Source organism: Pelobates fuscus, chromosome 11 (genome assembly GCF_036172605.1).
Source record: "Pelobates fuscus isolate aPelFus1 chromosome 11, aPelFus1.pri, whole genome shotgun sequence".
In the NCBI taxonomy this organism is placed as follows: Eukaryota; Metazoa; Chordata; class Amphibia; order Anura; family Pelobatidae; genus Pelobates; species Pelobates fuscus.
Genome location: NC_086327.1, coordinates 87,662,490 through 87,683,218, shown reverse-complemented (window position 1 = coordinate 87,683,218; position 20,729 = coordinate 87,662,490). Strand labels below are relative to the sequence as shown.

At 33.6% G+C, this 20,729-nt stretch overlaps 1 protein-coding gene across 5 annotated transcripts in view; it reads right to left on the bottom strand.

Annotated features, from left to right (window-relative positions):
- PRDM16 (PR/SET domain 16) overlaps positions 1-20,729 on the bottom strand; it is a 532,436-nt gene that overhangs the window by 24,962 nt on the left and 486,745 nt on the right. For 3 of the 5 annotated variants that reach the window (XM_063436810.1, XM_063436812.1, XM_063436813.1), the window contains 6 exons: positions 16,763-16,910; positions 16,532-16,630; positions 14,238-14,391; positions 9,995-11,399; positions 8,217-8,304; positions 1,347-1,516 (listed from right to left, as the gene is read on the bottom strand). In XM_063436810.1, the coding sequence (XP_063292880.1) occupies positions 1,347-1,516; positions 8,217-8,304; positions 9,995-11,399; positions 14,238-14,391; positions 16,532-16,630; positions 16,763-16,910 (2,064 nt within the window). The remainder of the gene's footprint in view (positions 1-1,346; positions 1,517-8,216; positions 8,305-9,994; positions 11,400-14,237; positions 14,392-16,531; positions 16,631-16,762; positions 16,911-20,729) is intronic. The other 2 variants (XM_063436814.1, XM_063436811.1) reach the window with 2 other exon arrangements.

Sequence of the window (20,729 nt, the reverse complement as noted above, 5' to 3'; positions counted from 1 at the left end):
ATGTACCTGTATAAGTATTTCATGGACCGATGTTTCTTTTTGCCATTTTCTCTTACTTCAGTTAATGTCCTTGAATAACCTTTTTTTTTATGATGAACCCTCTCTAAAAATCTCTCTGAACTATTTTCACTGAGGGTAAATTACTAAGGCTGTTAAATCATCTATGGCTGTTAAATATTCTCCATACCTCAGGTAAAATCCAGTTACTCAGATGTCACCTGTAATTTTGACTGTAGGAGGGACTGCACTTAACATTAATGTCAAACTAATGCAGTAACAAGTTTGGTTTGCTGCATCAATTTAATGTCTGGTTTATAAGTTCTAGACCTTTTACAGGTAAACCCAACAGCTGAAAGATTTTAATGTTCCTTGGTGCTTTATAAGGATTGAGTAATGTTTTTTGAGAACGGATGCCTTTACTTAAGGGAAAATATATTATCTTAATATGAAAGATGATTTTTGAGCTACAATGAAAGATTTTTAAGAAAACACTTTGCATAAAGATTCTCACCTCATTGGTTTCAGCACTTACTTGTCATAAAATCTGCTTAAAATGTTCAAATTAAAATGTTCCCTAGCTGTACCTCTGTTTTATGTGCTAGCCAACATATTATATATAATATATTTGTGCCTTTCATCTTTTTATTGCTTTACAACAATTCTTGTAAGACACAAGACACAGAGGTCTCAATACATATGTGTATTAACTTGAAGATGATTTCTTCAGAATCCTGACCAACAGCATTGTGTTCAGCCTATCTTGGTTGCCCAAAGACAGTTGGGCTATTGGAGAAATCCACAGCCACATTTTCAAAGCCACAGCAGTAGGGTTATAGTTGCCAAAAGAGCTCTAGTCAAGTGAACAGGAGGATGAGGCTTGTACAATACACTATAGAGATTATAGTGCTTAGAGTACATTTTACCTAAAGCTGTCTATTTAGCACAATATATAAGATCACAAAAATATATATGATAGTCATTGACAAAGTGACAAAGTGTTTAAAATACCAGCATACAAACCATCAATTAACCATGGTCTTCAGACAAGAAGTTGAAACTAAAAACCATCCTACCAGCCAAACCATTGCCAAGCCCAAGGTTAACCATGTGTATGTATACCAGTATCCAACAAAGGGAAATACTTCATCATTGAACATATGAGTACATGCTTGTTGGTTGCCTTACACGTGTATCATAGAATTGTTTTATGCATCTATATTTAAATGCTGATGTTGGGGTTTTATTTAGTAACTTGCACTTGCATTTCTATTTGGTGTTTCATTTATTAAATAACTGAATCAAAGTTTTATTAAAGCTGAGAAGCCAGATTTGCCTTTCTTAATTACCTGCAGGTGTATCGCTCCTTTCCTTTCCGTAAGATGGAATCCGATAGAGTTGGTGGTGGGGATCGGAAGTTGAACGGATGGTGAGGAAGAGGTTGCAATGAATTTGATGTATCTGCTTTCAAGTTGGCAAAACTTTCCAGCTTTTCGGTCATGGTTTCAATGGCTGACATCTAGTAATGATATATCAGAAATAAATACATCCATACGTAAATAAACAACCTCAAATATGCCATTTGTAATTTAAGACAGTGGACAGCTGCCTGGAAATCTATGACCATGCTAATAGTAAGGCTATATTTATAGGTGCACACGACAGACACAGAACATGCTACACAATTAGTGAAAAATCCAGAACAAATAGAGAAGGTGCATTGGAATAGGTTGCATCCAATGGTTCTTGGTCCATAAAACCTAATTGGACCAGTACCATTTAATAAACACATTTTTTATATGAGTTGGTTGGTAATGCCACAGCCTTGGAACTGGAAAAGACCCATAGTCAAAGCTTGGGTCAATATATATTTAACTTTTGAGGAAGAACGTCTTCACTGTAGAATATCCCCCATCCCATAAAGCTCTGCCGAATATGTTGGCATTAAATAGATGCTGATAATACATTGTAGACATTTTACATAATACATTTTATTTAAAGCATACACTCCTGGAATCTTAATATATTAAGGAAGTTATAGAATTTGAAACATAGAATTTAAGGTGAATTCAAAGTGAAGTTGACATTTAAGGCCAGAGTAAGTGAATGGAAAACTTGGCTGATAAATATAATAATAATAATAATAATAATAACATTTCCAATTTGAATATTTTAACCTTAAATTCACTTTGAATTCACTAGTTGTTTTTATTAAAGAGCAGATTCACAGACTGAATTGACAGACTCCCAGGGTCACAGGAGGATGTTCTCATTGCCTCAAGTTGAATGTGTAGTTTTAATGTTAATGTTTAAGGTTTAATAGTCAGCTGATATAGAAATATTTCAGGTACAATCTCCTGAACATCAGTTTCACTAAGAAACAAAAAAAATCAATCACTTCCTAAAAATGTTAAAGGTATTTGCAATTAAGTGAAGAACATGCCAAAATTAGCTTTTTGTAGCAGCCAGCATGCTATTAATTCACAATACAGAAATCTTGATTAAATCTAATCTAAAGTAGATAGGTCATTAAAAAAGTGATATAATATCTGCCAACTTTTTTGTAGGTTTTTATTTTCATCCTGGCACAATAATTAATTAAATAATTACATATCAACAAATAATAATCAAGAGTTTATCAGGTAATTCCAACAGCAATTGGTGAATTCGGTACTAAGTCAATGTTTGGTGATATGGGATAATCTGGTGACAACTCGACCTCTGTTGTTAAATCTTACTGTAAATTCAAGTAGCTTTTCACAGATTATATTGCTTTGAGGAGAGTCAGAAAAAATAAAATACAACTTGAACTGGCGCCAAGAAGGGAGTAAAGGACATATTGAACAAGCGGAAAATAAGAGGAAACCATACATCAAATACTAGATGCTCTATTGTACTGTAAGGGCTGACCTTTTGCACGTTTACAATACTTTAAACTAGACTCTAGGGATAATTGTTGCCAAGACATTGTTTTTAACAGCTATCATTATTAAAAAACGATTGTAATTACCATATATAGGTTGTAACAGTCTGGCAGCTGTTCATAAACCTTATTAAATATATTAATTAACTATAGTGGAGTTAAATAATACATTTATGTCCAGCCAAAAGATATAAAAGATATAAAATTCTAATATGTTCACTGAGTTAACAATAAGTGAGCACTTTTAGGTCATTATGCAATAAGAGATCTTAAATCCATTCCGTCTTTATTTATTGAGGCACAAAAATATTATACGTTCAAGTTAGTGTTAAACACATTACTTGATATAAGTCCGATTGGTCTTATATCAAGCAGAAGGAAAATATATATATACATATTATTTTTTCCAAAAATAACTTAGTAATAAAGTGTTTCTCTCGGGTATTACCATGACTGAAAATCTCTTTTTTTGGGGAAGCAAAATCATATTGTTAATGCAATGCTTTTTAAAATTGGCAAAAAAATGTCAAGTCTTAGTAAAAGCAAGAGATTTAAGTCAAAACCAGTAACTGTATTAAAATGATTATGCCAATAGTATTAAAATACTGATAATGTTGTAGATAATAGTTCTACTGTGTACCTGTATTGGTCCAAAATGTTGACTTGTATGATAAAGGAAGAAGATAATTGTTTAAAGGAATACTCTCAACCACAAAACAATTTCATATCATAAGGAGGGTCTGAAGCCATCTTACCTTCAGGAGCTATACCATATTCCATTAATTTAACCCCAAAGTTGACACTCTCAGCCTATCTATCATTGGCTGTCCATTGAGAGAAATAGCATGTGTTACATCCACTGAAGATAAGATGGCGCCTGGAAGATAAGATGGCGTTTCTACCCCATAACAACGCAAGGAAACCGAGATTGATATGGGTTGAAGTGTTCATTTAGAATCCAATGAGATGTGCCGTACTAGATTTTCAGTTTTTTTGTAGAGGACCATATTCAAATTCTGCTGTTAGATGAACTAGGTGATATGTTTCAGGGGTTATTAAATAATTTCAAACTGTGAAAACTTGGACTAAAAACGGTGGAACTTGGACTAAAAACTGAAAAGAAAATGTTCTATTTAATTTGGAATTATTTCATACCGAAACATGGGAAGCCAATTTTTTTTTTCAGGTTAACCTAAATCTGTTAGGGATTTTTCGGCCTTTGGACAACATGTTTTACAAAGCAAAATTTAGGAAGGTTTGACATCATCCTGCAATCAAAACCGAGACCAAAGCATCCAAAATCTCTGAAGCCAATGAAAATAAGTTATTGTGGCCACTTACAAGCTGTGCTAACGCATTATATGAACCTGAACACTTGCATTATCATGCATATTTATTTGTATAACTATGAAACTTATTTAGATAAAAGAAAATTAATGAAGTGTTAAAATTCCGTCAGAACACTACTTTATAGGTTCACTCTAATTATTATAACAGCTTTGTGTCATTGCAATGGCTATGGTACAGACTGTATCCTGCTTAAAGGAAAACTATATTGCTAGGAATAGAAAACTGTATTTCTAACACAATAGTGTTCCTCTGCCCCACACCCTCATCTTCTCATTCCCTGTGGCTTAAAAACCCTTTTAAAAATGTACCTGTTTCCAATGCCATCTCCAGACTGGTTCCATCTCCACACCCTGCGACGTCATAGTGATGTGGAACCTAATGTGCATGCATGATGAGCACCGCACACGTTTTAGGCCTCCGCATAGGAAAACATTGAATAAATGCTTTCCTATGGGGTTTTGCAAGACACTTGACATCATCATGCAAAGCATGAGCCATTAGAAGCAGTTTCTATAAAACTACCATGTTTCAGCTTTAGGATTTAAGGGGTCAGGGTCAGTGCACCTAGACCACTTCAATTATATAAAGTGGTCTGTGTGCCAATTGTGTCCGTTTAAAGTGAACCTGTTGTAAAAAAATTAAGTTACCTGAAACAAATCTTCTCAGTGATATCGGCACACTTGCTTCAGCTAGGGAGTTTCCATAGCAACCACAGCGCATGTGCTGTGGTTATTATGGGTAGAAAGCAAAAGGACCTCTAGTCGGAGTTATTTTTTGATCTCCCTTGTCAGTCAAAGCACCATCATGCTGAGGCATTGACTGACACCTAGGGGAAAAAATTGTTTTTAAATAGATTTTTATAATAATCTATACATTTGCTTAGCACAGTGGATAGATAAAAATATTGTGCTTAATCTAATGAGCATAAGTTGTGTGGGGCATGAGAGGTGCCCTTTAATTTTAGTTTCTCACAAATACATCTATATTAAATATCGGGATAATTGACTGCTCCCAATAATATTTGCCATTTTATACTCGGACTATGTGAAATCTTTTCTTTACCCCTGCTTCTATAAAAATTGCAATTACAGCACAACACGAAAACAAACTATAGTAACTATTTACGTTTTTGCTATTATTACATATATTTTTGTATAGTTTTTACTTTTTTATTCGCTCTCTTATTTATTACATGGCTAGATAGGTGGCACTGCTATGTCAGGTTTTTAAAGAATTCTCAGACACTTCCTGAGGCCCAGTTTGCTCATTATTAACTTCTCCATGATATCAGATCCTTTACAAGCAGATCTCTCCACTATTCTAAGCCAGACAAACACAGGATGTCTCTGGCGGACCTGGCGCTATTATCCAGTTATCTAGAAGGAAAATCAGTGGAAGTTATTAACTAAACTTTTGTGGTGATGTTAAACAATGAGGGAACTATGTTTAGCAGTGAAATCATCCTTATCCCAACTTTCACAAATCAGTCAATCTACCGTAATTGGTCATTTCACTGCTATGTCACTTAAGAACTGTGAAAATATATCACAAACACAGTGACGTGAAAGATAAATGCAGTAAAAAAAAAAAAAAAAAAACATTTAAAAGAAAATAACTTTTTTTTCTCAAATGCAAGTCTTTTACATGCAGGTGATATATTAATTAGTTAAAACATTTGAATGTGCTTCAAAGTTGGAAATGCTTTAGGTTTAATAAATATTAGAAACAAAAAATCAGAGAAGAGGTATAGCTTATGGCGCTGGAGAACAGCTGCTAGAACACACTAGTGGGATTTAATCACCAAAGTCCCACAGAAATTAAGAACACAGCAAATACCAGAAAGTGTGCAGCGCTTTTAACAAATATACAAAGAGTATGGTGTATTCACCCTATGTGCATATATATATATATATATATATATATATATATAAAGGATAAATAACTTGAATGTAATATTCTATATGCTTTTATAATAAATGATATTTTTGCTATATTCTTATTTGCCTATCTTATCCTTTATACTTTGGGAGGATCAAGCTCCATTCATTTGGAAACCAGTGAAAGACTTCTTTTAAAGTGATATTACCTGAGCCAGTGTGATAACAGGCTCCAACTCATGTGAGTGAGACCATAAAGACTGCTGCATTGAATTGATTTACCTATGCAGTATTATGCTATGGCTTTTCTTATCTTTTATGTATAGGAGTGATGCCTTCTGATATACAATCCACTGATATACATTATATTGGGTATTTATCCTTTATATATATATATGCACATAGGGTGAATACACCATACTCTTTGTATATTTGTTAAAAGCGCTGCACACTTTCTGGTATTTGCTGTGTTCTTAATAAATATTATACAATTCCTTTTTTTAACAACATTACATTTAACTATTATTTTATGTCTTGGAAACACATTTAGTAATACTTGAAAAGTTAAGCTCAATCTATGAAAATAACCCGTAAGTAAATTATAGCAACTTGAAATTCTGAAAATGAGATAATTCAATATTAAACTTTCCTCAACAGCCTTGTTTCTTTCTTTAGATTTGAATTCCCGAATTATAATATCAATTAAAATGACATAACGTACTATTATTTATGTGTTTCATCCGAAAATTAAGATGTACCAGAAGTGTTATCAAGACTTAGCTGGTATTGGCTTTTCTGTATGGAATGGCTATTAGTTAAATGGGTCAGTTATCCTCAAACCAGTTCTAATCATTAGTAGTCTTCTCATCATTGGTGATTCACCACCAAGGGTGTCGGACTTCAAGATGAACCAATGTTGGTGAAATGAGGTTATTGATAAAATATATATTATAGGTGGTCATTATGAGCTAGTTGAGATCAACTGGTTTATAGTCCTAATCCTTATTCTTACACTTTCAGCATGTATTTCCAGCCTTACCCCCACAACGCCAACTTTTAATTCAACTAGACATTCCCATGTAAACATCTCCTATTAAATATCATTAATGTCTATAGTGTAATGGGTGCTACATTAACCAGGACTTTTTCATCTATTCTCCTGGTTGACATTTGTTCTGTGGGAAAAGCCATTTGTAACTCTTCTTGCGTCAGAAGCAACATTTATTTCCCAAGACCACGTGCAATTTTATCAAAAGAAACTGGATTAAACCATATTTCCAGATGTCTGGTACTTGTGAATAAAGTCAGAATTCATGGACATGCACAAGTTATCAGCTAACTATATGGATGGATAAGAAGTATTTCTGACCAAATAGAGTTTAAAGTTGGCCACCGCCACTGGGCAAGAAAAAGCCAGGAGGATCACTTAAAATAAATGTTTACTGATATGTTTGCATACAAATGGATATTACACAACAATGCTAGTATAGACTCTAGTCTAGAGTATGTCATCTTTTATTTTGATAATAATAATACAAATCCCGACAGTACTTTGTTAAGATAATCAAAGCTGGATAATGGCTTTATGTGTGCTATATCTTATTCCTAAAGCCTACATACTAGATTTGTGCACAGTAAAAAAAAGAAGAATCATTTTGTCCAAAACAAAAACTGCAGAATGGCATAAGCAGCAATCAAAATCACAAAGTCAACGAAACTTCAACTACTGTCCATTTTGTTTGCTTCTATATGGCTTTTCAAAGTTACGGGATTCAGACTACCCACCAGTTGCCAAAAACTCGAATAAAACACAAATGAACAAGTCTCCTACATATTCTAATCTAAAATTTATCTTTAAGGACATTGGAAATATATGACCACATGCCTGACCGTGTACTCTAAAGAAAACCTTTGTCCAGGTCTTGGCCATGAAATACAGTCTATTTTTATTTTTATTTTTATTTTTAAACAGTAAATAATTAATCAAATTATCAACACTATCAAAAAATTATTTAATGATTCTGGGAAATAAACATTCTTTACACTACAGAAAAGGCGTTCAACTTTACCTGGGGATGAAAAAGCAAAGGTGATGGTCTTAAGTACTTTTCCTTCATTGACCCCACAGAATCTGTCACTTTCCGCTTTTCCACCCTGCTGGACAACAACATAAAGGGTTACGTACACCAAATGGAAATAGAAAATATTCACATATATTGATTTTTAAATCGATTCGATAAACGGTGAGTTATGGAGTACTTAGAACCCACTTGCTACATTTAGATAAATTTCGGAAAAACTGGATAATTTTCCAAACTGTATATTTACACCTACGTTTTACAGTCAGCTCACCACCACTTGCTGTTTAATGAATGAATGAATAAGACTGTACAAAAACATGAATTTTATCCATGCAGGAACTTTTTGCACAGCCCTGTTAACGCACTTCAGGCGATGAAAATACTGTGGTTTAATAGACCAAAGGTTAAAAAATGTCAGCAAGAACAAAACATATGTCTCAACTATGTTAATTTTATGAATTACTTTACTTCCATATATGTTTTTGGAATGTACTAAACAATTAACCTTTCAATTCTATTAAACATACAATGCCACATACCACTGAAAAAGTTTAACAGATTGTATATGGCAAATTTGATGAGGTCATCCCAAAGGGGTTGACACATGCATTAAACTAGCCAGTTATTATCTCACATTAACAGTAATTTTGCTAGCACTTCAGAGTACTATGTGAGCACCTTTAAAATTCTATGTGTGTTCTGATTGTAGCCAATCAGAAGGCAGCTTGAATTTCAAATGTACATTGTCTCTCTTGTATCTCCCTATAGCTCTCATTACTGTCTTTCACTATAATGCAATACATAACAGATACGTTTCGGAATGTAAATATAGTTGAATGTATCATGCCCAAAATAACATAACTTAGTAAGGGTATACTTACCCTTTGGCTGATTTATGTCTTTTTTTTTGGTTCATTTTCATTTTGAAGTTGATGCAACCATTTTAAACAATTCAAAACCAGTGGGTTTTTAGATAGTTAATAAATCAAAACAAATTATACTAAGTCTATAAATTATCAATGAAAATGAAATTTAATCTTAGCTGTGTCATTCATATTTCTGTGGTTTATTTTTATATAAAATAACTACGGAATGAACTGCAACTCCAGCACTATAGAGTTAGAAATGCAATATAGCGTTTCTTTAAATCAATGATGTGATAATGTAGACATTTTACGTTCACATTTTTGTCTTTATCCTTCTAACATTGGGTAGCAATCATAGACTGCAAGCACTGGACTAAGCTGGTCTAGCTGATACCTTCACATTATATTGGTGCCATCTAAGGGTACAAGCTTTGAGTCTCCTTGAAACCAGTTTGATATGAAAAATAGCTTGATGACACCCAAAAATTACTTCCACTACAAATTGATAAGCACTGTTGTCCATTCTATATAGTTTAAATACAGACATTTGTTTCATATACACAAACATGCACCAGCATACATACTTTTTCATTCTATAGGTCAACTAGTGGTATATTTAACTACTAAGGAGATGGGTGGACCGGCAGTTCTAAACAGTACTAATGCATGAGAACATATTAATAAATTAAGATCCTTTCTATTTTTTTCTTGTGGTGTGAAAATATTCCCATACAATTGTATAATTCCTTTTTTAAATAGATTATGGCTTCTTCTTTTACCACAGCTATTTTAAAAAATCAACCACATTACCGCATGCATGCAAAAATGACAGTTGTTTGCTTTGAACACCTTCAGTACTTTTATACTGTAACATTTAAATAGGTCAAGGTATGTTAATACCTGTATATAGGGTCCATAAAAAAAGGTGAAGGTTTTGCGTAGTGAAGAGGGGGCTGCTGTGGAAGAGGAGATTGAGGGATTTTTGCAAGCATGTCACTTGCCACCAATTTCCGATCACCATAAATGTGGTTCTTCCTAGATTCCCTAGTCCCATTCTGACTGGCTCTACTCCTGTTACCAATGCTGAGGTCCAGAGGCTGTTCCTCTCCTGAGGTTGGTGGAGCCAAAACCTTAGGTGGTATTAAGGCTGACTTAATCTCTTTTGGCTTGGTGGTGAGATCAAATGGTGACTCTGAGCTAGTGCTACCAACTTTTTGAAGGTCCCTGGGTGACTTTGGTTCTGCTTTCACCAAGAGGTTATGATTCATTGTCCTTTCAGTAAAAGCTGGGTACAAAGAATGAGGAAAGTTAGGAAGGAATTGAAAGGGAAACATGGAATGGTAGGGGAGTGAGCCCATTTTTTTTTCTTGCATGCCCATAAAACCAGGTCCAAAATATTTCTCAGCTATAGATGCAATAGCTTTTATGGAGTCATTGGCTGCTCCCATTGTTGGAAGTAGCTGCTCTTCCGGTGGAGGAAAGAAGGAATGTTGTGAATAGAAAAATGGTCGTTCACCTATGTTGTTGTTTGAGCTACTGGATACTGAACTACTAACAATATCTTGCTTGTTGTCCACTGGTTTAATTTTCTCTTTGTTCTTGTCCCTTTCACTGTCCACATCACTGTCTAAATCTGAACCAGTGCCAGTGCTGGTATCCAGATCTGTCCCAGAAGTTGTGTTGACATCTTCAAAGTCACTTCCATCAGATAAATCACTGCTCCTTGATTTATGTTTATCCATGTATGAATTTTCCAAACTACTTTCAAACTTTTCCTCAAGTGAAACCTGCTGGTTGCTATTGTTCAATGAGGACATTAGAGAGAGTGGGGGATTGCCTAAAGGGCTGGGAAGCTTTGCTTCTCTTGTATGGTTCATTGGGCTCTTCAGCAGCGGAGAAGGAGGTAATAAAGGTGGTCTAGGGTATAAGGATGGTGGAAAAAGTCCTGGAAATCCATGTGCCAGGGTTGGAAAAGGGGGTGGTGCAGGAGAGAATGGTAAGCTACCTGGATGTCCCCTAGATGGAAAATAATCATTAAAAGCAAGGCTAGAGTGATTAAGATTGTGTGAAGGCTTGGATTTGTCCATCAGAGAAGTCGGTGTTAAGGGCAGACCAGGGGCAAATATCCCACCCGGGTTATAATGATTTTTTCCTTCACAGAAGCGTCGGTGCTTGTTAAGAGAGGAGGTAGTACTGAACATCTGTCCGCAGTCTTTGCATTTAATCTGTGTGCGACAGTCTGCGTGCATCCGTTTATGGCGGCACAGGTTCGAGAACTGTGTGTACGATTTATGGCAGACCTCACCTGGAACACCAACAGAAACCAAAACAAAAAGAATATAAAATAAAAATAAACAGACTGTGTGAAGACATATACACTTTTTAAAGTTGTTTTAACATTACAGGACAACTATTCCTAAAACTACAATCTGCTTCTAAATAAAATTTTACTAAAATTGACATCATTCGAACAAATACTTTGCTCAATCTAGAGGTTAGGGAAAGATACTTTAATTTTCATCCCTCACTCTCTGCTGTTTCCTTAGTTCTTGAAGGTCACTTATATTCTATGTCTTGAATAAAATTCGATGTTTAATGTAATTCTATCATCACAGAATGTCCTTTTGTGGTAAATGGGCTAAATGTATTTATTGTAGCACGTAAAAATATGTCTACAACTTAAAGCATCCCCTTATTCAAAACCTGCATACTTGGGAAAAAGCCCAGTAGAAGCCTCTAAATATCCTAGGTTCAAGTAAATGGTACTGGCAGCAACCAGAAAGACTATTCTTCATGCTTACATTTTTTATGATGAACCGAGTCGGGTGCAATGTCAAATTAAATTAGTCTGTGTATTTAAGTTGGACTAGGTTGAAGCATCCCAACATAAAGAGATTAAGGTTCCTAAATTCTTTCTATATTGGGAGCCTTATATTCAATCTTTGGATGCCTATAATAGAGTTCCTATTAAGAAAAAATGTCAGTTTACTAATTGATATTCCCTCCAAGTATTTTGAGGACAAAGCACTATTTAACTTGAATGGTAAGCGATGGAGCAGCTTTGCTTCAGTTTTGAGCTGGTCACTATTCTCCTGAATATTCTCTTGAATATGGAAACTTTCATACTGTACCCAAAACTCAGTGTACCTTCTGTCTTCTGCTTTATTTACTTATTGTTATTTAATTATGATCTTCCTATTACTTTTTTATGTAGAATGTTGGGTTATGTACTTTATCCACTTTATTTGTAATCTTATAAAATGTTTAGGAGAAAACAGGCAACAAAAGAATGTAGGCTCCTTAAAAGGCAATATCGCAAATTTGACCTTTATAGACTCTAGAATAAAGTGATTAAACTCTATTTTTTTTTAAACTTTGCACAAATATAAACAAAACAGTTAGAAAACTAATAACAGGAAAACAACAAGATACATCAGTAAATTGAGTACTGTAAATATAATTTATACAAAGAAAATGATTGTTTAAAATATTAAGTAAATACTAGCAAAGCCAACACACGCTACCTGTTCTGCCAATATCAACATTTTTTTTAAAAATTCATAAAATTATACTTTTCAAATGGAAATAATCTTTAGCCTTAATTGTTGACATTAATATACTTCACTTTCAATTTCTGCATTTTTATCTAGATGTCCAACAACTATTCAACCTCTAGAGGAACACTTGGATTGAAAATTCTGCCAAATTAGATTAGTATTTTTTTTCTTTTAGGTTACAATATATCTTGCTAAAAGATGGGTTTTAAACGTTAAAGGCATAATTAAGTGGTTCCCAATCAAACTAACATCAGAAATGTTTGATACTGGATACTATGGGACTTGCACTGGTTAATTTATTCACTAAGACACTGAACAATGTATAAATGCATGAAAGCTGTTGGTTGAGAGCCAAGATCTACAGCTAAAAATGTTGAAGTTACACACTGTGAAGTTCTTAGAATTCAATGTACCATATCTAAAATGCACTGGTCAACAAAAAATAATAATATTAATGATGACTGATGTTTTTTGTCTTTAAAAAGATGGTGGTTTTATTTATTTTTTTTAAACGTGCAGAAATGCATCAAAATTTTATTTTGTACAGAATTTTTTTTAGATATTAAATGATAATTTACCATGGTTTGATCAAATTAGAGCCTACGCACCTTTTGTAGAATTTCAAATGCATTGATAGAAAAAAAAAAAAAATAATTATATATATATTTTTTTTTCCTATCAATGCATTTGATATTGAGATCTGTATATATACCTTTTTCGGAATTTACAAAAAGGAGGAATATACTAACATAGAAATGTGGTAAGGTGATTAGATTTACAAAACACACATTTTATAGGAATATTTAGACAGGCAATTATTTTACTTATTGTTCCTTTACCTCATTTTCTCAGTCACTATCACACAGAGCCTTTGCACTAAACTGTTGCAGCCATTAAGCAATCTTGACAACCTCTTGTCAAGAGCAAATTTAATTTATAATTTTTAGAACGAAAATGAACTGATATAACATAAAGTTAATTTTCTTTAAGAATTTCACAAAAAAAGAGAGTGCATGACTTCAATTGTCCACTTCCAATAGAGATTATTTAGTTCAAACGCTAGATCGACTTTTATGTAGGTGGTTGAGTATGAACAAATGCAAAGAATGAAAAAGCATATATGTGTCACTTAATGTAGGCTACATATATTTATCAAGAAAACTGATTTAGATATGTAGAATAAATACAGGGCAGTTACTTTACCCAGAACCAATGGTGTACACTAGACATGCTCAAGTAGTGTCCAGTAACACCTTGATAAATAGTTTATTTGCTTTTTTCTGTCCTCCATTTTCCAACACTATTTTGTGCTAATTTTGGTTGTTCATCATCTGGTTTAGTTTGAGAATTCAGAGCTATTTTTCATTTTTAGAATAAATACAAATAAATACAATTTCTCCTGGGTGCATATTTTATTCCATAATGCACATTCCTACTCCTAGAATTGTCTCTGTTTGCTTTCATGCTGTATGCATAACATCGATAGTTTAGTTGATACACTACATACTTTGGTTTGGTATATGTGAGCTCTGGACAGTGTCCAACTAGCATAAACAATTAAGCTTGTTTCGAGCAAGACAACTTACATATGAAAGGTTTAACAGTGCTATGAATGTGCTTGTGCTGTTTGAGCCCTGAGGAGGTGGCAAAGGTTTTACCACAGTCAGGACAAGCATGTGCCCGTGCTCCGACATGTTGGGAACGGATGTGGCGCTGGAGGTTGCTGGGGTCAGTAAATACCTGAAGGAAGATTAAAAATGGATCTTTACAAAAATACATGAACATCAAGCATGTTACATATCTAGAACACTTTTTCAGGCATGAAAGGGGACCTTCATCTAACTTGTATTTGCAGTAAACATGCAGACCTTCCATAAACACATATACGGTGAATTAGTGGTAATTTATTAAGTGAATATATATTAAGAAATTTAAATAATTTGGATAAACAAATCCAATAACATATGATGTGTACTCTTTGAAACATCACAAGAAACAGTGATAATATGTATTTTAATCTTATCATACTTTGGAACTCGTAGGACATTAAGCACATTGACATCTAAGAAGAGTGGTGGTTAGCCTTGCCCATTCCATTCCTCCAAAATCAAAGAATCTTTGCCTATAGTATTCTATTTTTTTTTTTGGTTGAGACCACTCTGTCCACATATAACAAAACAAAGAGACCTATTCACTAAATATTGAATACAAACTTTAAAAATTAAGACCAAAACAGAAGTGATGGAACAAAATGGAGATGTCCTACCAACTTGTCTATTTGGCTTAACTTTTCAAGATCTAACTTGCTGTCTATTAAATAAACCCACAAACAAATCTCTAAAATTACATGATAAATCGTCAATCTAAAATGTAATTTTTTGATAAAGTCTGCATTGATAGAAATTAACTCTAAAGTGCTTGTTAAATGTGTCAACAGTATTTTTTTTTTCAATAACAATTGTGTTTACAAATCTTCATTTGAGTTACACTCGAAATAATGATCTTTTATGACCTATAGCTTAGGTTTTTGGAATTTGGAATTGGGTTTAATATAAATATTTTTTTTATTAAGAGTATTGGTGAGAGTGCAATGAAAAGTATTTAAACATGGCAACAAAAGGCATTCAAATAAAGTGGTATCCGTATACAAAAACTTTCCAAGATAAAAAATTAATGTTAGGTGGACTATTTGGTCATAATTTTTAATTTAATATAATTTAGGGCTTATCATTTTCTATGCTAATACTATATTTTTATGTAATATGAAACAGAATGAAGTCATGGTTGTATTTAAGCACTTACTCTTCATTAATTTATTTGTAAATATGTTTATATTACTCGCTAACGTTTTGGTCAGTTCCAAATGCCTTACAAAAGTGAGGTAAATAAAGTTTGAAAGTATCTTCAAACTGGATTTTTTTTTATAACTATAGTTATTTCAGTATCTTTTTTTTTTAGTCAGTGATCAATAGACCACGGCTAACGGTTTAATGAAAAATCACAGATTGACGTGTATTTATAAATTCACTATAAATTACCGTCTTTGATAAAAGTACTTGATACAAACTATTCTACTATAACTAACTCTGAGTAGAAACAATATGTAATTCAGTACATATAACTTTGAGTGAAACAACGTACACAGTCATTATGGGACTTTCATTGACTTTCATTGACTTTCATTGACATTACTGCACATTAATTTTTGGGCAGCATGTTGCTAAAAAAAAACCACCTCAATATCTCTTTGCATGATACAGAGTAAAAAATATTTTCACACTGAGAATTTGGAAACCTTTACACAGTAATTTTAAAGGGAAACTATGGCAATAGTGCAAGATGTTCTTTTATGAAAGATTGGTTTATAACAGTCACAAAATATATGTGAACGTTTGCATATTTTGCTAAGATTTAAAATATATGAAATGATAATCCTGACTTTCTGGAAGCTGAGGGTAGCATAACTAATTTTCTCGGAATCTTAATAACACTTCCTGGGTGTCAAGCTATGGAAGGAAGTGAAGTGTGCAACATAAAATGGCTTCCTTCAGCTTCTTGATCAGCAAATATCGTTCCACATATGTCAAGTTCAACTAATGTATGAACATGTTTTATATATTCATATGAATGTCACAAATATTTCTTTCATAATTCAGTGATTTTTTTTTAGGTTAGTTTCCCTTTAAGTGACTTTTTTCAATATTTTTTAATATACCATAAAATATAAAACACACACCTAAAGTACATAGTCACAATGTCTTTGATAGCTGTGCTACTTTTGTATAGTCTAACTATATAAAGGTAGCACAGCTTCCTGAAAACATTGTGCTTGTAACTGTGTGTGATACTACAAAAAATGTAACTATGTCATATCACTGACGTCTACTTTAGGTGTGTGCGGTTCCGCTTCAGTGTTGTTGCTGCAGTTCAAATATAGGGGTAATCTGGGATGGAGATCACTTGGTAACCACGATTCGTTCTGCAAAGGACATATGCGAGATACAGATCATTCTGAGTGTGATCCTCTGTTCATACGTTAGATGGAAAACACAAAGCATATATTATTTATGACCATTAAAAAAAAATGTATATATATAATTTTCCACAGTACCTTTACACAGTTTTCACACTCGAAACGCTTGCCGCTATCATGTGACATCTGATGGCGAATCAGGTTTGATTTCCAGTTGAAGGCCTTCGGGCACTGATCGCACTTGTATTCCCTCTCTTCAGTGTGAATTATCATATGCTGTTCTAAACTGTAAATGAGGTAAGTTTGCAGAGAGTTGAGAAAGAGACAGTGTATGATAAAGTTATTCACTAAGCTTCACGCAGGGTTATTTACTCAAGTGAGAATTCAAAGTGAATTCAAATTTAAGGCAATAGTAGCTGAACTGAAGCATAATGGACTCCGATAATTTTTATCAGTTTGACTATTTTGACATTTAATTCAAAATTCACTTTGAATTCAAATGACCCTGACAGTGACAAAAGCACCTTATTCAAGCTTGGGATTCATTGACAACATTAGAATATTTGCATCTAGACATTCTCAAATTCTCAATAACTGTTTCTGTCCATTAAACTGTAAGGTTGAGTTTCAAAAAGCTGATTTTTCTTCCCTATCCTCCCTACACTTACACAGATGGCTGTGTGTTGTTATCTACAGGAAAATAAGTACTCTAATCTGAACAACACACAAAGGGTCAAGATGTCAAGAAGGGTCGAGACAGAGAAGGGTAATTAAGGAAGAAGAATTAAATGTATTCAGCATGACTTATTGCATGTTGATACAGACAGGAATGTCAGTCTCATTGAGTAGGAGATCAGAAAGAATTTTATAGCTACCCAATGGGATGTGTAAATCTCGTCCTGCAGACTCTGTGGAATAAGAATAACTATTGCGATGATGGATGTATTAAATATTGTTCATTAACCAAGTGTAAAATGTGTTTGTGGAGAGAACAATTGATGGAACAAGAAGATGGGGTATTTGTTAAAAGACCTTAAAGCCCAGACAAAATTTCAGTTTAAAATTAAAGATTTTGGGGTGATGTTAAATAAATGGAATGCCAAACTGATATTCGGAAAAGCCAGAAAAATGCTTTGCAAGATTAGATTAGCCATAGATCATTGGAGGTGTTATTCAGGAGTATACATTTTATTGTTTTTTTTTACTACATAATTTGAACGGTCATATCCAGATAGAATGAGACTGCAATTACATAAAACTTTGAATGATGAAAAAAGTAATTATATTATTATCTCTATTTATAAACTACCAATATATTCCACCTTTTTCAGATGCAATATATCTATCCACTCATCACTATTTTAAATACAAATCTTTGCACAGGTCCCATTCTCAAAAACCTTTATGGGCTTCCTATATATGTAATTTCAGTCAATTTCCTTCTTAGCATCTTAATGCCGAGGAAACAACTTTCAGTCTGTGCTGCACTGCACTGCACTGCAGATGAGGATTAAGAAATCACAGGGCCCTAGGCAAGTTATCGGTTTGGGCCCCTAGCAAATTTGTGGTCTAAACCCTAGGCAAGGGGCTTTGTAACCTTCAGTACTCCAGATGTTGTGTGCTAGATTTTCCATAATGCTCTTACAGCCATAATCCTGGCAAAGCATCGGGGGAGATGTAGTCCACATCATTCTGCTGCAGATTGCTGCAGATTGCCTACCCCTGCCTAGGTGGCTGCCTAAAGTCACCTTATGGTTAATCCTGTTCCACTGTACTGGTCCACCTCCTCACCATAGGGTAATATATAAAATATTAAAAATGCATACATTACAGATTTAGGTGAATGGGAAAAAAGATGTGATGTATGTCATGTCAACAGAGAACGTTTTTTTTTCAAGACCACATGCAGATTGAAATGTTCTGTGATTGGACATCCACGGACAGTCTGGGCTGGGGAAGAAGAGGTAGATTGCAAAGGCAGTAGAGCTTTTGAAAGCAGTTTTAGATGTACCCCAAATGAAAAAAGCATAATTAAATCCATGCATATATTCATGTTTTATTGTTTGTTTGTTTTTGTTTTGGAGTGTCCATTTAATGCTTTCAAGATGAATGAAACTAAAATTGCATGTTCTGGAATTTTGTGCCACTGTGAGAGTATGCTGGTATAGTGGTATGGATCATCAAAATACTTTGTATTTATTTGGACATACTGAGAAACAATATGAAAACCTGTAACAACAAAAGCATTGACTAAATGACTAAAAGGCAAGACTTAGTGTCAGCGGAATGTCTGGAACAGAAATTCTGTGAAATACTGGAATATAAGAAGATGTAAAATAATTATAAGAACATCAAGAAGCCATGGCATGAGTATTGATGTGGCACAGAAAACATGGGTGGTCATAATGGGGTAACACATAGTGGAGAGACTAGAATATTAGAATTCAACCCAGGAGTCTTTTTTTTTTTTTTTACATTTTTACCCATTTGTGTATAGAGTACTTTTCCACTCAACAACTAGGCAGAAAATAATCAAGAAAAACATTCTGCGCGTATCCATTTCTTAAAAATGCTAGCACATGAATAATGACAATTATTATATTAATATACAAAATTATCACCAGTTCCAAAGTGACATTTTTTGTGTATTATCCAGGATCAAAGTACGGCTTAACGGCATTAAATAACATTATGAGCCAGTTAAGTTTGATTAAAGTAAACAAATCCAGTAACACTCAAGAAGTCTAGGAGTCCAGGTAAAACCTATGCCAAAGATTTTCTGATTCTTAAATGTTTGCAATAACCTTTTCATAGCACACTAGGTGACTAGTGATCCACAACATTTTGAGCAGAATAAAATGGCCCTTGTATGAAGTCTAAAGTATGATTGAAATATAGCTGTGCATGATATAAAACAATGGTTAATAAAATGACAGTTAAAATGTTCTAAATTGGAAGGCTGTATTCCCTTTGTGAGAGATGAACATGGTCAATGTCCAGTTTTTCAAGGACTGCCCAAAGTTATGCCAGTCTAGATCATTTTACAAGCACCTTTTATTGTCTATAATCATCGATAACATTTTGGGATAAGTCTTCTATGATCACAATATGAGAGAAATGAAAATGAACTCCATAAGACAAATTATATTCTTTTACATTATAGGGAAAAAGTAAACTGGTATGTTTTAAAGCCTAAATTAATTATGAAAATTATGGTAAATAGATATACTGGAGGAAATCTAGCACTGAGACATGTCATAATCATATTTTAGTCGGAATATGTAGGATAGGCAAGAAGAAAAAAAATTAAATGTTTATATGCTTAGAATAAAAAAATATGCAATATTTTCTCTAAATTAAAGATGTTATTTTTTTAAGCACTAGTCTTTAAATGATGATCTAATTCAATCAGAACGGACATGGTGGGTGACATCATACCACATGTCTGACAATATGTAATGCTGATTTCACCAGATATGCAGTAACAACTTCCTGATGCCGTCTACTTTACTGTATAATCACAACTACAATTGGTTGGGACATTGTTCCCAATTTGCGACAGATATAGATCGTTCCAGCAAAATCACTTATGTCAAAGTGCATGAAACATATTTGCCTCTAACTTGTGTAAATTAAAATCTGAGGGCCTGATGGATAAGAAGTTAAACTATTTTATATACATGACAAGTTATATTAGGAATTTGCATTGCTAACCAAGGTCGTTAGATCTAAAAATGGCTGCTTAGACATTCATGAAAAGAACATGTTCATATGGAGCTCATCTGTGTAACTTTAAAAAATGTTGGCCAAGCATAGGTGACACTTAAAGGCACACTTACTAGTTTGGTTTTAAATGGCTACATTTCTGTTATACCAACTGTAATCTATTCCAACAACTGGTAAAGTGTAACCAGTTATCTTTATCGAGAACTTGTACTGAATATAAAATCTTTCAGATCTTTTAATAACTTTACACATGTTAACTTTACACAAGTTAACTTTGCCAATATTCTAACTATTTACATTGATATTATATAGTATATGCATATAAATTAAGCATCCAATGATGATAAGTGCAACTAATTAAAAAAAAATCCAGTATTAA